The sequence below is a fragment of the Dipodomys spectabilis genome, unplaced genomic scaffold (genome assembly GCF_019054845.1).
Source record: "Dipodomys spectabilis isolate Male_0828 unplaced genomic scaffold, ASM1905484v1 ptg000175l, whole genome shotgun sequence".
Taxonomy (NCBI): domain Eukaryota; kingdom Metazoa; phylum Chordata; class Mammalia; order Rodentia; family Heteromyidae; genus Dipodomys; species Dipodomys spectabilis.
In genome coordinates this window covers 13,912,501-13,928,739 of record NW_024870852.1, presented here as the reverse complement: position 1 = coordinate 13,928,739, position 16,239 = coordinate 13,912,501, and the positions used below count along the sequence as shown (strand labels likewise).

At 44.3% G+C, this 16,239-nt stretch overlaps 2 protein-coding genes across 3 annotated transcripts in view; one reads left to right on the top strand and one right to left on the bottom strand.

Annotated features, from left to right (window-relative positions):
- Rpn2 (ribophorin II) overlaps positions 1-5,199 on the bottom strand; it is a 55,962-nt gene extending 50,763 nt beyond the window's left edge. For both annotated transcript variants that reach the window (XM_042694422.1, XM_042694423.1), the window contains exon 1: positions 5,119-5,199. In XM_042694422.1, the coding sequence (XP_042550356.1) occupies positions 5,119-5,131 (13 nt within the window). In that variant the 5' untranslated portion in view covers positions 5,132-5,199. The remainder of the gene's footprint in view (positions 1-5,118) is intronic.
- The window catches only part of Mroh8 (maestro heat like repeat family member 8), a 56,734-nt gene continuing 45,472 nt past the window's right edge, over positions 4,978-16,239 (top strand). The window contains exons 1-3 of the mRNA XM_042694421.1: positions 4,978-5,265; positions 11,346-11,467; positions 11,693-11,838. Coding sequence (XP_042550355.1) covers positions 4,979-5,265; positions 11,346-11,467; positions 11,693-11,838 — 555 coding nt within the window. The 5' untranslated portion in view covers position 4,978. The remainder of the gene's footprint in view (positions 5,266-11,345; positions 11,468-11,692; positions 11,839-16,239) is intronic.

Genomic DNA, 16,239 nt, shown 5'->3' with positions numbered 1-16,239 from the left:
AGCCTTCCCCTGGGATAGGCCCCCAGTACAATAAGGGAGAGAAGAATGTGGCTTCTGGAACCATGATGAAATTGTGGCTCTACCACTTATTCTCCATGGGACCATGGCCAAGTTACTTGGTGCCTCAGTTTCCTCAAGGGTAAAGTGGGATGTCAACATTATCATCCTCAAGGCATTATGAGTTCCTGTAGACCTTAGAATGACTGTTACACAAGTGCTGTCCTATGTCAGCTACATTTCTACCATCATTGTGGCCACTGTCATATTCCTTTATAGTAATCTGTCTTCCACAACTATGACAGCATGAGGTCTGACTTCTCTGTGAAACGAAGTCCTACAGGCTTTTGTTCATCCCAGTTTTTTCAGCTCTTGCAAGCTGCCTAGCACATGCTGAATACTGAATAAATATTTGTCAAATATGCAAAGAAAAATAAGTCTCCACTCTCAGATGCCATGGGAGATAGGAAAAAGGAATGACAAATTTCTACTTTCTTCATTTAAAACACTAAATGAAAAAAAATCCCACTTTTTGTTGGGCTGCTCAGGATAAATTAGGTGTCTGCTACACAAGTTAAAAGAATAAGCGATCACAACTAACATTAATGATCCTAATACCTTAGCCTATAGCTCATATATAGTTTAAACTAGACTCTCTTAAACAATACATTGTTCTAGCAAAGGACCAGTGGCTCAAGCTTATAATCTTAGCTATTCAGGATAAGATCTGAGGATCAAGATTCAATGCCAACACAGGCAGGAAAGCCCATGAGATTCTTATCCAAACCAACAAGCAGGAAGTGGTAGAGGGTTAGCCTTGACTAAAAAAAAACTCGGGGACAGAACCCAGAACTAAGTTCAAGCCCCAGGCCCAGCACTGGAATATCCATTTTACAAATAAAAAAACTGAGGAGCAGAGTACCTTGCACATAGCCAAGCCAGGTTTAAAAATATAAAGTTCATACTGCAATTTTTCTTTTTTTAAAGAATGTTACAGAAGGGGTGGGATGTATCGCAGTGGCAAAGCGCCTGCCTAGCATGTGCAATGTCCTGGGTTTGATCTTTACTACCAAAGTAGAAAAGACAAAAAAAAAAAAAAAGGAAAAAAAAAAAAGAATTATAGAAGAGATGCCTACAGTATTGTTTTTATATGAACATTTAACCCACTCAAGTCTGTGTGTTAACCTAAGTGTAAAAGTTCTTTAAAAAAAAAAAAGAGCTGAGAAGATGGCTCAGGGGTAGAGCACTTGCCTTGCATGCATGAGGCCCTGGGTTTGATTCCTCAGCACCACATAAGCAGAAAAAAAAAAGCCAGAAGTGGCGCTGTGGCTCAAGTGGTAGAGTGCTACCCTTGAGCTGAAGAGCTGAGGGACAGCGCCCAGGCCCAGAGTTCAGGCCCCACGACTGGACCAAAAAAAAAAAGCCTTTACTTCTCCCAGCTCTTGAGAGAAATTGGGAGGACCACAATATAAGGATAAGCTGGGGAAAAAGCCACTAGGTATAATGGCTCACTGCTGTAATCCTAGCTATTCAGGAGGTATGGCTGGTTCAAGGCCAGCCCCCAAAATTGCAAAAAGTTCACAAGACCCCCCACTTCAATAATTAAAAGCTGGGCCCGAGCTGGGCTCCGGTGGCTCACACCTGTAATCCTAGCTACTGAGGAGACTGAGATCTGAGGATCACGGTTCAAAGCCAGCCTGGGCAGGAAAATCCATGAGACTCTTATCTCCAACTAACCACCAGAAAACAGAAAACCAGAAGTGGCATTGTGGCTCAAGTGGTAGACAGCTAGCCTTGAGCTGAAAAGCTCAGGGACAGTGCCCAATCCCAGAGTTCCAGCCCCACAACGGGAGGGCGGGGGGGGGGGGGGGGGGGGGCCTGCGGGAGGGGGGGAGCTGGGGCTGGTGGTAAGAGCTTTTCATCAATCTGGGCAGGCCTAGGCATAGAGTGAGAATCACCTCAAAAATAACCAAAACAAAATGGGCTTGGAGTCATGGGTCAGTTGGTAGAGTTCCTGCTAAGAAATCTAAGACCAGGGGCTGAAAAGGGAGAGCTCAGTGGTAGAGTGCTTGCCTAGCATGCATGAGGCCCTGGGTTCGATTCCTCAGTACCACATAAGCAGAAAAAGCCAGAAGTGGCACTGTGGCTCAGTAGAGCACTAGCCTTGAGCTGAAGAGCTCAGGGACAGCGTCCAGGCCCAGAGTTCAGGCCTCACAACCGACAAAAAAAAAAAGAAATCTAAGACCAAATTCAAACCCAGTTCAGGTGAGAAGAGAGGTGGGAAACCAAAACACGGAGCTCTATAATGTGACTAAACACCTAATTTATTTTGAATGTTATTGTGTGCAAAGTACTAGTTCAGTTGTTAAAAATATAGCAAGACACCCCCACTCTCATAAAGCTTGAATTCTTGACAAAAGAAAAACATCACACAAAATAATTAAGAAATATAATTTATCATGTTAGATAGAAGGTAAAAGTGCTATGGAGAAAAACAAGGCATATAAGAGTTATCTAGAGGGCTGGGAATGTGGCTTGCCTAGCATGCATAAAGCCCCGAGTTCGATTCCTCAGTACCACATACACAGAAAAAAACAGAAGTGGCACTGTGGCTCAAGTGGTAGAGTGCTAGCCTTGAACAAAAACAGCTCAGGGACAATGCCTAGGCCCTGAGTCCAAGCCCCAGGACTGACCCCCACCCCCCAAAAAATAAAAAAGTATCTAGAAAGGGCTGCCCCAAGTAAGAAACAAATACTGTCTATGAGACCCAAATAAGAAGACCTCTTCATGAAACCATTTGAGGAGAATTCTTCCCAAGAAGAAAATCAGGGGGCTGGGAAGGTGGCTTGGTGGTATAGTGCTTGCCTTGCATGCATGAGGCTCTGGGTTCGATTCCTCAGCACCACATAAGCAAAAAGAAAAAAGCCAGAAGTGGCGCTGTGGCTCCAGTGGTAGAGCGCTAGCCTTGAGCTGAAGAGCTGAGGGACAGCGCCCAGGCCCAGAGTTCAGGCCCCACGACTGACCAAAAAAAAAAAAAACAAGAAGAAATTCAGGTGCAAAGCCTTCTGAATAAGGTTTACAGGTGGTGTCTTTTGAGATCAGAGGAGTAAGATAAGCAAGGGGTAAGAGATGAGGTCACAGCAGGGGCAAATCCGGAGGGGCTTGCTTGTCTGCCACTGCAGGAACTCTGGCTTTTACTGTGAGAGTTGAGAGCCACTGACAAATTCTGAGCAGAATGATCTTACATTTTAACAGGCTTAAGTGTGGAAGACAACACTGTGTCAAGAATAAAGGAGAGGGAGCCAGGCGCCAGTGGCTCATGCCTGTAATCCTAGCTACTCAGGAGGCTGAGATCTAAGGATCTCGGTTCAAAACCAGCCCAGGCAGGAAACCCTGTGAGACTCATCTCCAATAAATCACTCGAAAACCGGAAGTGGCGCTGTGGCTCAAGCGGTAGAGTACTCGTCTTGAGCTGAAGAGCTGAGGGATAGTGCCCAAGCCCAGAGTTCAAGCCCCACGACCAACCAAAAAAAATAAAAAGAATAGAGGAGAGGAAGGTGGCTCAGTGGTAGAGTGCTTGCCTTGCATGCATGAGGCCCTGGGTTCGATTCCTCAGCACCACATAAACAGAAAAAGCCAGAAGTGGCACTGTGGCTCAAGTGTAGGGCTCTAGCCTTGACCTGAAGAGGTGAGGGGCAGTGCCCAGGCCCAGAGTTCAGGCCCCACGACTGACCAAATAAATAAATGTCATTAAAAAAAAAAAAGAATAGAAGAGAAAGGATAGAAAGAAGGTAGACCAACTAGGAGACTACTGTCATGATCTGAGTATATTAAGAGGATAGTCCAAATGAGGACAACAGCAAAGGAGGTGTGAAGAAGTGGCCAGAATAATCTTGCTAGAATTCAAAGTTAATGCCTATCAAACTGCTAACGACTTGGAACATGAGAAAGAGGAATTAAAGCAGTTAATACTGAATTCTCAGTGCCCAGCATACACACATGTATGCTAGTGAATAACCAGCACTTCCCTGCAGCTTGTCACACCCCAGAGTCTGTGTGTAGAGTCTCATCTTCCCACCTCAACTAATGATAGCAGTAACTTTTCTAGCTAAGATTTGAGCACTCAACAACATGTATCATGTAGGCCAAAACTAAATACTTAGCATGAGCTGGGTCATTAAAGCAACAGCCAAGTGAGGTGGGTATTTCCTGTACTTTACAGACCAAGACTCAATACAGCACAGAGTTTGAACTTAAACTCTGACTTCTAACCACTTTACTAGCCCACACTTGTCAAATAAGTGAAATAGTTGAGTCCCGTTCTTTCTTTTGGGCAAGTCTTTCCTGCTCTACGATTCCAACTTCTCATGTGTCCAATGGGAATCACAATACACAAACCAGGTAGTGATACCAAGACGTGACACTGCATCCCACAGTTGCCAACTTTAACACTGACGAAGTGCATTTTACCGAGTGCCATGGCCCTGTTGTAAAGTAGGCTTGGAAATTTAACTCTAAGAAGCAGAATATATATATATGAGAAGTTAAAGTGCAGAAGTGCAGAGCTGGAGCTGGCTCTCACAACCAATCGGTTCTACACATCCCCCCACCCCCACCCAGCCCCACCGAAAGTTTGCACCTAAGTCTGACTTCAGAACGTAAGCTCCAAAGGTCCCAGAAGAGTTGAGTGATTTCAACCTCTCGTCCCTGTCACGGAGGGACGGCCCAAAGAAGAACTTCAGATGGGGCCAAAAGATCCCACGAAACAAGGGCGTGGCACAGGGGAGCGGATCTCAGGCCGCCCCTCCCCAAGAGAAATGAATGAGGCCAGGCCCCGGACGAACGCGGCCGTAGCGCCCATGGCCCTCGGGGGCTGCCGTAGGCCCGCGCCGCGGACCCCCTCCCCACCCCAGACGGTCGCGGGCGCTGCCACCAGTTCGCAGCCCTCCGTCAGACCTCGACCCCGACAGAGCTCGAGTCCATGCCCCAGCCCCGCAGGGGAAGGGGATCCCGCCTGGCCAGCACCAGAGTGGCTAGCACCAGCCTCCCACGGGCCGTGCCCGTCTTCCCAAGGCGAGCGGGCCGCAGGGCCTCGCTGCTGAGCCATGCGCAACGCCTCACCCCGCGGCGCCATTCCTCCGAGCTGGTCCCCGCGGAGCCGGAGCTGCGACCTGACTTCCGCTCGGGAAAGTGGCTCCGAGAGCCCGCCTCAGGGGACTTCGGGGACTTGCGGCAAAGACTGCTTGCTGGGATGGGCACTCGACACAGGTAAGTCTCGGTAGCCCCAACGGGCCTAGCCTCAAACCTGCAGCCACCCTGGTGATTCCAGTTCTGGCGCTCTGCAGGCCTCAGAGTTCACGTGTGCGGCCCTGCGTCTCCCCCGCTCTTCGCGCACGCTTAGAACCGTCCGTTCCGCAACGGTCCTATTCGAGGAGCCTCCCGGATGCGGTTGGACCAGGCCTCAGGAGGGGTGGGCTATAGACGGGGCCGTCTCTGATTGGCCAATTGCGGAGATTGGCCAACTGCTCTGTCACTCACTGGTTTCTCTGCAGCCCGGCCAATTTTAAAGGAGCGGGAAGGCCTTGAGCCCCAGCTCAATTTCTGCCTTTTTGCTCGTTGACTGGAGGAAGATAAGGTTTTTTTCTGCCCTGGCTGGCTTTGAAATGGATGATCCTCAGATCTCAGCCTCCTGAGTAGCTAGGATTACAGGCTTGAGATGCAAATGGTGTATTGAAATAGTCTCTGTTTTCAGAAAGTCAACTATTAATTGGTTAAATATAACCATTTAAAAATAATGTTCATAAAATGGGAGAAAGCATATTGAGAACAAAATTTTTCATAATTTCCTGATTCTCTTGTTACATTTTACTCTTTTCTGTGTATTTATGATTTATGATAGTTTATACCTATTGAACCTACCTGCTATCATGTAGAAATACACCATGGTGTGAATACTACTACACAGTTTATTTCTCAGCTTAACATTGGCAGCTTGATTTTGGCACATGACAAACAGAGACTGATGTATTGCTTTGTTGAGTCTGGTCATGTTTACAGATTTTCCATTCTGAATAACAAAAGCTTAAAGAAAATTAAGAAAAGTCTGGTTATGGAAATGTAACTTAGTAATAGAGTGCTTGCCTAGCATGTTCAATCCTCACAAAAAGAGACAAACAAAAGGCTGGGAATGTGGCGTAATCGTAGAGTGTTTGCCTAGCTTCCATGAAGCCCTGGGTTTGATTCCTCAGTACCACATATACAGAAAAAGCCAGAAGTAGCACTGTGGCTCAAGTGGTAGAGTACTAGCTTTGAGCAAAAGAAGCTCAGAAACAGTTCCTAGGCCCTGAGTTCAAGCTCCACAGCCCAGAGAGAGAGGAGGAGAGGAGAGAGAGAGAGAGGAGAGAGAGAGAGAGAGGAGAAAGAGAGAGAGAGAGAGGAGGAGGAGGAGAGGAGAGAGAGAGGAGAAGAGAGAGAGAGAAGAGAGAGAGGAGATTGCACGGGAGGGAAGGGGAGGAGAACCAGAAAACCAACTCTGCTATTAAACATTTATCATTGCAGTTTAGCCTGGTAAAAACATGAGCAAAATATTTTAATAGACACTTCATAAAAGAAAATATGCCAATAGGAAATAAACACAAGAAAATATGATCAACATCTTTGTAGACTACACCAGATATTCTACTACATACATGCAATGCAATGATCAATGCAAAAAGACCAACAATATCAAGTTAGCAAGTATGTAAAGCAATTGGTATTACATACAATACATGTGGAAGTATAAATTTGTACAGCAAATTTTGGAAATGACTCAGCAATTTCCTTAAATTTCAGCCATACAGTCTACCATACATCTTTTTTTTTTTTTTGGGGTCCAGTCGTGGGGCCTGAACTCTTGGCCTGGGTGCTGTCCCTCAGCTCTTCAGCTCAACGCTAGTGCTCTACCACTTGAGCCACAGTGCCACTTCCGGCTTTTTTTTTTCTGCTTATGTGGTGCTGAGGAATGGAACCCAGGGCCTTAAGCATGCAAGGCAAGCTCTCTACCACTGAGCCAACTTCCCAGCCCTACCATACATTTTAACCTTTCCACTAGAGTGTGTGTTTTTTTTTTTTTTTGGTGGCGGGGGCGTTGGAGGAGAGGAATTGAGACAGGAATCTCATCATGTAGATCACACTGACCTTGAAGTTGTGATCCTCCTTCCTCAGCCTCCTGAGTGCTGGGATTATAGGTGTGCACCACCAAACCTGGCCATTTGTTTTTAAGTATTAATATTTTTATTATCATTAAAAAATACATTCACAGGGCTGGGAAGGTGGCTCAGTGGTAGAGTGCTTGCCTTGCATGCATGAGGCCCTAAGTTCTATTCCTCAGCACCACATAAGCAGAAAAAGCCAGAAGTGGCACTGTGGCTCATGTGGTAGAGCCCTAGCCTTGAGCTGAAGAGCTGAGGGACAGTGCCCAGGCCCAGAGTTCAAGCCCCACGACAAGCAAAAAAAAGAAAAAAAAAGAAAAAATACATTCAAAGGGAAGTGGTGCGCTCAAGTGGTAGAGCGCTCACCTGGAGCTGAAGAACTGAGGGATAGCACCGAGGCCCAGAGTTTAAGCCCTACGACCAACAAAAAAAGAAAAAAATCAAAAACATTCACAGAAGATTGCCCGACTCCAGTGTCTCACACCTGTAATCCTTGCTACTCTGGAAGCTGAGATCTGAGGATAGATTTCCAAAAGCAGCCTGAGCAAGAATGTCTGTGAGAGTCTTATATTTAATGAAATATTAAAAAAGGCAGAAGTGGAGCTGTGGCTCAAGTGGTAGAGTACTAACCTTGAGCAAAAAATATCAGGTCCAAGCCGGGCTCTGGTGGCTCATGCCTGTTATTCTAGCTACTCAGAAGGCTGAAATCTGAGGCAGCCTGGGCAGGAAACTCCATCAGACTCTTATCTCAAATAAACTACTCAAAAAAGCCAGAAGTGGCACTGTGGCGCAAGTGGTAGAGCGCTTGCCTTGAGCAAAAGAAGCTTGGGACAGTACCCAGGCCCAGAGTTCAAGCCCCAGGACTAGCACCAAAATAAATAAATATGTATACATATGTATGTACACACATCTGTAATATGTATATATTCATATGTATATATGTATATTTACAGAAAATAAAGTTCAAATTTCATTGGTTTATTTTTTGCAATATTGACTAAATATTTATAACATATATAAGAAAAAGAAAATATACAATGAGGCTATGTAGCAGTCAAACTGTTAAAGAAATTAACCATAATTTTAAGTCTTCTTCCTAATTTAACCCATTCTGTCTCCTTCCCTACCCTGTAAAAGATACTCATCTTACAGATCATATTGTATCCTTGATTCTTTTCATACTTTTACCCCATATGTTTTATTTTATTCATTTATTTTATTTTATTTTATTTTTTTTTGAGTCCAGTTGCGGGGCCTGAACTCTGGGCCTGGGCGCTGTCCCTCAGCTCTTGAGCTCAAGGCTAGCGCTCTACCACTTGAGCCACAGCAACACTTCCGGCTTTTTTCTTATGTGGTGCTGAGGAATTGAACCCAGGGCCTCAAGCATGCAAGGCAAGCACTCTACCAATGAGCCAACTTCCCAGCCCCCGGCTTTTTTCTTATGTGGTGCTAAGGAATCGAACCCAGGGCCTCAAGCATGCAATGCAAGCTCTCTACCACTGAGCCAACTTCCCAGCCCCCCATATGTTTTAATGCTTACAAGTATTTTAGTTTTACATTATTATAATTATTTAGCTTTTTATGTAAATGGAATTTACTGCATATTTTTCTGAGACTTTTTAATTTTAAGGTTTTATTTTTGAGACAGTCTGCTATGTAGCTCAAGATGGCCTTGAGCTCATGATCTTGCCTGAGTTTCCTGAGTGCTGGGATTAAAAGAATGCACAGTCACTCCCAGCTTTCAACCCATTCATTGTCACTGCTATATAAATATACTAGATACCACAGATGTTCATTCTTTTATGTTTTGTACTGCGAGGCAGCAACTCTGGTTCTTATACTTGCTAGGCAGGAGCTCTTACTACTGAGCCATTCTTCCCAGTCCTGATTTTTGCTGGTTATTTTTGACCTAGCATCTTGCTCCTTGCCCTAGGTGCAATTTACCTATGTTATGAGTCCTATGTTGTGGGGATAACAGGTGTGCTCTACCACATTCTGCTCTTTATTGAGAAGGATCTTGAAACCTTTTCTGCCTGGCCTGGCCTTGAATCACAGTCTCTAATTTCAGCCTCTTAGGTAAGTGACTAGGATAATAATAGGCACGAGCCACCAGTCCCCAGCTATGTTCTCCTGCTGCTGGACCTCCATTTCTTTTTTTTTTTTTTTAATTTATTTTTGGGTCCGGTCGTGGGGCCTGAACTCTGGGCCTGAGTGCTGTCCCTCAGCTCTTCAGCTCAAGGCTAGCGCTCTATCACTTGAGCCACAACGCCACTTCTGGCTTTTTTCTTTTTGCTTATGTGGTGCTGAGGAATCGAACCCAGGGCCTCATGCATGCAAGGCAAGTGTTCAACCACTGAGCCACCTTCCCAGCTGGACCTCCATTTCTTATCTTGATGATTGCCATGGAGATTCTTCTATATATTCCTGATACACACATGTGAAAGTTGTACTAGAATACACTTTATTCAACTTTATTACTAATGCCAAATGGTTTTCAAAGTGTTAGTACCAATTTACACTTCCAACTGAAACATATAAGATTTATTTCTGCTCTATACTTTTGTTAAATTTAATATTTATACTGATATAAAAAGTAATATCAAAGTTTAAAAACTAAATTTCTCTCTCCATGATTTCACTCCACAAATGTTACATTGTTTTTTGTGTCATTCCTGGGGCTTGAACTCAGGGCCTGGGCAGTCTCAGTGCTCAAGTCTAGCTCTCTACCACTTGAGCCACAGCTCCACTTCCTGCTTTTGGGCGATAAGTTTATATGAGATAAGTGCCAGTCTGGGCTGGCTTGACTGCGATCCTCAAATCTCAGCCTCCTAAGTAGCTAGGATTACAGACATGAGCCACCGGTACCCAGCCACAAATGTTTGAATTCCATGTTTTTCTATTTGTCCCAGTGTGTGTGTGTGTGTGTGTGTGTGTGTGTGTGTGTGTGTGTGTGTGTGTGTGTGTGTGTGTGTGTGTGAAATATATACTGTCTTATGTCAATAAACATGTTATTATGTGCTAACTATTGTTTGGCCATTTGATTTTTCATTAATCTTACCTATACTAAACACTGATAGACTCATTCATTCACTTTATCAATATTTACTGAGCATTACCACATGCTAGGCATGGTTCTAGGATGTTTGGATATAGTCAAAGCAGTCTAAGACTGTTGATCTTCTGAAGCCTACATTTTAGTAGGAGTAAGTGGATAAACAATGATCATTTATAAAAACTTGAATTGGGGGGCTGGGAAGATGGCTCAGTGATAGAATGCTTGCTTTGCATGCATAGGCCCTGGGTTCGATTCCTCAGCACCACATAAGCAGACAAAGCTGGAGATGTCGCTGAAGCTCAAGTGGTAGAGCGCTAGCCTTGAGCTAAAGAGCTGAGGGACAGTGCCCAGCTGTTCAGTTCAGACCCCACTACCAACAAAAAACAACAACAAAAAAAACCTGAATTGGGCTGGGTGAATAGCTCCATGGTGGAGCACTTAGAATATGCAAGGCCTGGGCTGGGAAGGTGGCTCAGTGGTAGAGCACTTGCCTTGCATGCCTGAGGCCCTGGGTTTGATTCCTCAGCACCACATAAGAAAAAAGAAAAAAGCCAGAAGTGGTAGAGTGCTAGCCTTGAGCTGAAGAGTTGAGGGACAGTGCCCAGGCCCAGAGTTCAGGCCCCACGACCGGACCCCCCCAAAAAAAAAGAATATGCAAGGCCCTGGGTTCTACCGTAAGCACCAATAAATAACTAAATGGTACATAAGATGTTATGTGCTATGGACAAAAGAAAAAGTAGGCAAAAGCAAGGAGATCAAAGTGGGATAGAGGGGTGTTATCCATCCACCTATCCATTTTACTACCTGTGAAGCTGACAGTTTTCTAGGTACTAGGAAGACAAGGTTTCTCCTCTTATAGAGCTAACATTCTGATGAGACAATCAAGCAAATGAACAAGGTCTTTGCTGGTGATGATAAAAAATACTCTGGGGGAAAAAAAGTAACTATGGGCTGGGATGGAAAGAGGTCACTTACTATATCCAGACCAAGATCACTAAATACTTCTCTGAGCAGGGGATGCTTGGGTTTTCAACTGAATGAGCAGACAAAAGCAGCTGTCTCTGAAAAAATAATTGTTCTAATCTCCTCTTTGTTCCTAGGATCTATGATCAGGAAGAATTGGTGATCCCTTATGCTTCTGACAGTGATTCAGGAAGTGTAGATTTGCAGCTAAGCGACTTAGAGGGTATTAAAAAAGACTCAAGTAGTACAGATCTTACAGGTAAAAGGGGTAAAGGAATTTTTTTTTAATGGGTGGGAAGGAAAGTCTCTCCTCTGCTTCTGCCTTGTCCCTTCTTCCTCCCCATCTCCTTCTTTCTTTCCATAGTGCTAGAGCTGCCAAGCAGATAGTAAAACTATCTATCCTCATGTGCATTGGTCCTCCCCACTAAATTGTTATAACTTCATTGTAATAAGATGTCATCTGGTGTCTTTCTTGCAGTATTAGACTTGGAAATCCCTGACATCCCTGAATTCTCACAGGAGTCCTTCACAGATAGCCTCAGGAACCTAAATCGTGGGAGCCCCCTCAGCCAGACCAGTGTGGAGAGGCTGGTCCAGTCCATCCAGGAAGTTTTTCGTGGTAAGCTGAAGGTATGCACAGCATTCTTTTTTTTTTTTTGGTAGGTCATGGGGCTTGAACTCTGGTCTTGGGCGCTGTCCCTGCGTTCTTCAGCTCAAGGCAAGCGCTCTACCCTTGAGCCACAGCACCACTTCCAGTTTTCTGGTAGTTTATTGGAGATGAGAGTCTCACAGAATTTCCTGCCTGGGCTGGCTTTGAACTGTGATCCTCAGATCTCAGCCTCCTGAGTAGCTAGGATTACAGGCGTGAGCCACCGGCTCCTGGCTTGCACAGCATTCTTTATGAGCAATCCAGTTCATTTCTCTGTGTGAACAAATGTTTCAAACATATTATTTCTTGGGGCTGGGAAGGTGACTCAGTGGTAGAGCACTTGCCTTGCATGCCTGAGGCACTGGGTTCAATTCCTCAGCACCACATAAGCAAAAAGAAAAAAGCCAGAAGTGGCGCTGTGGCTTAAGTGGTAGAGCGCTAGCCTTGAGCTGAAGAGCTGAGGGACAGCACCCAGGCCCAGACTTCAGGCCCCACGACCGGACCCAAAAAAAACCAAACAAAACAAAAAATATTATTTCTTTTTTTTTTTTTTTTGGTCGGCCGTGGGGCTTGAACTCTGGACCTGGGCACTGTCCCTCAGCTCTTCAGCTCAAGGCGAGTGCTCTACCACTTGAGCTACAGCGCCACTTCCGGTTTTCTGGTAGTTTATTGGAGATAGGAGTCTCACGGTCTCTCCTGCCTGGGCTGGCTTTGAACTGCGATCCTCAGATCTCAGCCTCCTGAGTAGCTAGGATTACAGGCTTGAGCCACCAGCGCCCGGCTATTATTTCTTTATTACAAAAATATTTTGAGTTGTTTTTCTTTATGCTTATAAATAAAATTTGTGTTTACATATTTATTGATAAAAATATACGCCATATAAAAACAGAGACAACCATAAAATATTAAAAGTCTTTTCTATCCTCAGTCAGTTGTGGGGCTTGAACTCAAGGTCTGGGCGCTGTCTCCGAGCCTCTTTGTGCTCAAGGCTAGTGTTCTACCACTTGAGCCACAGCACCACTTTTGGCTTTTGAGTGATTAATTGGAGAAAAGAGTCTCACAGGGACTTTGCTGCCACCCAGACTGGCTTCAACATGAGATCCTCAGATCTCAGCCTCCTAGTAGCTAGGATTACAGGTCTGAGCCACCTGCTCCCAGCACTGTTAGCAGTTTAATATATATGGTGTGTACAGAAATATGTATATATACATATGTGTATATTTACATATATATGCATATATACACACACACACACACACTCGGGCCTTTTCTTTCCATACAAGAACACATAATTATAGTGAAAAAATCCTATATGGTGATAGAAAACAAATATTCTAGGTAGATTATTAACTATATATTGTACTACTTTTAGGCTATATATTATTCCATCATTTAAATTAAATGTTTATTTGTTCATGGATCCTGTGGGAGCATGTAACAGAAAGAACTTATGTTGACCTGGGAATAAAGGAATGCCTCTCTGAGGAAGTTACTCTTGAGCTCAGATCTGAGCAATGAAAGGGAGAAACTAGCAGTACTAGGAGTAGTATTCCAGAAAAACAAAATCAGTTATTAATAACCTTGAGGCATAGCACGCTGAGGAACCCCAGGGAACCTGGCATGTCTAAATCATGGTGATGAAGGAGATCAAGAGTGATGGGTAAGGCTGAATAGATGGATTCAGCAGGCCATGCTGCGTCTTGAAAACATGGACAAGGATCTGGAGGTGTGTTTCAAGCCTAGCATGTACAGGCCTTGGATTCAATTCTTAGCACAGGAAGAAGAAAACTGGGATAAGAATTTGTTCTTTAGCTGGGTGCCCAGTGGCTCACGCCTGTAATCCTAGCTACTGAGGAGACTGAGATCTGAGGATCTCGGTTCAAAGCCAACCCCGGGCAGAAAAGTACGTGACACTCTTATCTCCAGTTAACCACTAGAAAACCGGAAGTGGTACTGTGGCTCAAGAGGTAGGTACGGCGCCTTGAGCTGAAAAGTGCAGGGATAGCACCCAAGCCCAGAGTTCAAGCCCCACGACCTACAAAAAAAAAAAAAAAAGAATTTGGTCTTTAGCCTAAGAACAATTAAGTGAATAAGGAAACAGTGTTCTAGTTTATTCAACAGTACCCTATTATCAGCCATTTTGGTTCTTTCCAGATTTTTATAGTTTGTTGGCAGATAATCCTTTTGGATTTTACTCAGTGGTGGATATTAAACTCAAACCCTTGCAAATGTCATTAACATATACATATTCTAGGTGATTTGTTATACCTTATATGATTTTTTTTCTGGGTTAATTCCTAAATATGAATCAAAGGGTATGTACCTTTTTGTGTGTCCTGATCCTTGAACTCAGGGCCTAGACACTATTCCTGAGCTTTTTTGCTCAAGGCTAGCACTTTACCACTTATGCCACAGCTCCACTTCCAGCTTTGTAATGGTAAATTGGTGATACGAATCTCACAGACTTTCTTGACCAGTCTGGCTTCAAACCATGATCCTTGGATTTCAGCCTCCTTAGTAGCTAGGATTACAGATGTGAGCCACCAATGCCCAGCTTCTACCTTTTTTTTTTTTTTTGGGTCCGGTCGTGGGGCCTGAACTCTGGGCCTGGGCGCTGTCCCTCGCGCTCTACCACTTGAGCCACAACACCACTTCCGGCTTTTTTCTTTTTGCTTATGTGGTGCTGAGGAATCGAACCCAGGGCCTCAGGCATGCAAGGCAAGCGCTCTACCACTGAGCCACCTTCCCAGCCCGATTCTACCTTTTTTAAGCTCTCAATGGTTATTGTTAAATTATCCCCTAAGAATGTATATGGTACACACACACACACACACACACACACACATTCTTTCCAGTAAAATTTATTAAATCCAATTAAAAATAATTACAGTTACTCAAAATCAGTGTTTTGGTTGTTTGTGTGTGTGTGTGTGTGTTACAGAGGATCAAAACCAGAGCCACACACATGATAGCCAAGTAAGGGCTCTACTCTTGAGCTACATCTCCCAACCTGCTTTTGTTTTGAAATCTTAATTATCTAATTGATAAAAAAAGGAGAGGTGGGAATCTTTTTTTTTTTTTTTCTTGGGCATGGGGCTTTGAATTCTGGGCTTGGGCGTTGTCCCTGCGCTCTTCAGCTCTAGGTGAGCACTCTACGGCTTGAGCCACAGCACCACTTCTGGTTTTCTAGTGGTTTATGGGAGATAAGAGTCTCACAGAGAAGTACAAGTTGTCATGTCGAAAACGAACTTTACAACTTTGGTGGGGGGGGGATGGAGGGAGAGGCTGGGAAGGGATGTGAAGGGTAAACAAAGGAGGAGGCTGCAATGCTTGATAAGAAATGTACTCATTATCTTGCCCATGTAATTGTAACCCCTCTGTACAATATGTTCACAAAAAATAAAAATTAAAATTAAAAAAAAGTTATTAAAGCAAGACTGATAAAAAAATTAAAAAAAAGAGTCTCACAGACTTTCCTGCCCAGGCTGGCTTTGAACTGTGATCCTCAGATCTCAGCCTCCTGAGTAACTAGGATTACAGGCGTGAGCCATATTTTAGACAGTAGCAAGAAGTATAGAGGAGTCAGAAGGTGCAGAGGCCCAGAAGCAGGAAAGGGCATCATGGAAGTTAATTTACTAGAGCTCAGAATGTCAGACAGGGCAAGAGATGATCTGAAAGGTCATGGTCTTGGTCTTGCAATTGAAAGACTATACAAGTTACTGGATCTAATGTTCGTTTGAGAAAGACGTATCTGGCGATAGCTATAGAAATGGATTGGAGAGGGACAAAACTGGAATGAAGATGCCCATTGTTAGATGGCTATCCTAGTTCGTGTGAAATATGACATCATGAAATCAGCTTTCATGTACTGAAACTTCAAAGAGAGTGCACCAGTTTACATCACTTATGTATAACTAGAAGAATTGTTTCAAGGGCTGGGAAGGTGGCTCAGTGGTAGAGCGCTTGCCTGGCATGCATGAGGCCCTGGGTTTGATTCCTCAGCACCACATAAGCAAAATGAAAAAACCCGGAAGTGGCGCTGTGGCTCAAGTAGTAGAGCGCTAGCTTTGAGCTGAAGAGCTGAGGGACAGCGGCCAGGCCCAGAGTTCAAGCCCCATGACTGGACCCAGAAAAAAAAAAAAAAAAAGAATTGTTTCAAATCTTTCTCAAATGGAATTATTGGTGTCATATATTTTCTCCTTTTTTTTTTTTTTGGCCAGTACTGGGGCTTGAACTCAGGGCCTGAGCACTGTCCCTGAACTTCATTTGCTCAAGGCTAGCACTCTACCATTTGAGCCACAGCACCACTTCCAGCTTTTTCTGTACTAAGGAATGAATCCAGGGCTTCATGCATGGTAGGCAACCCCTTTACCACTAAACAT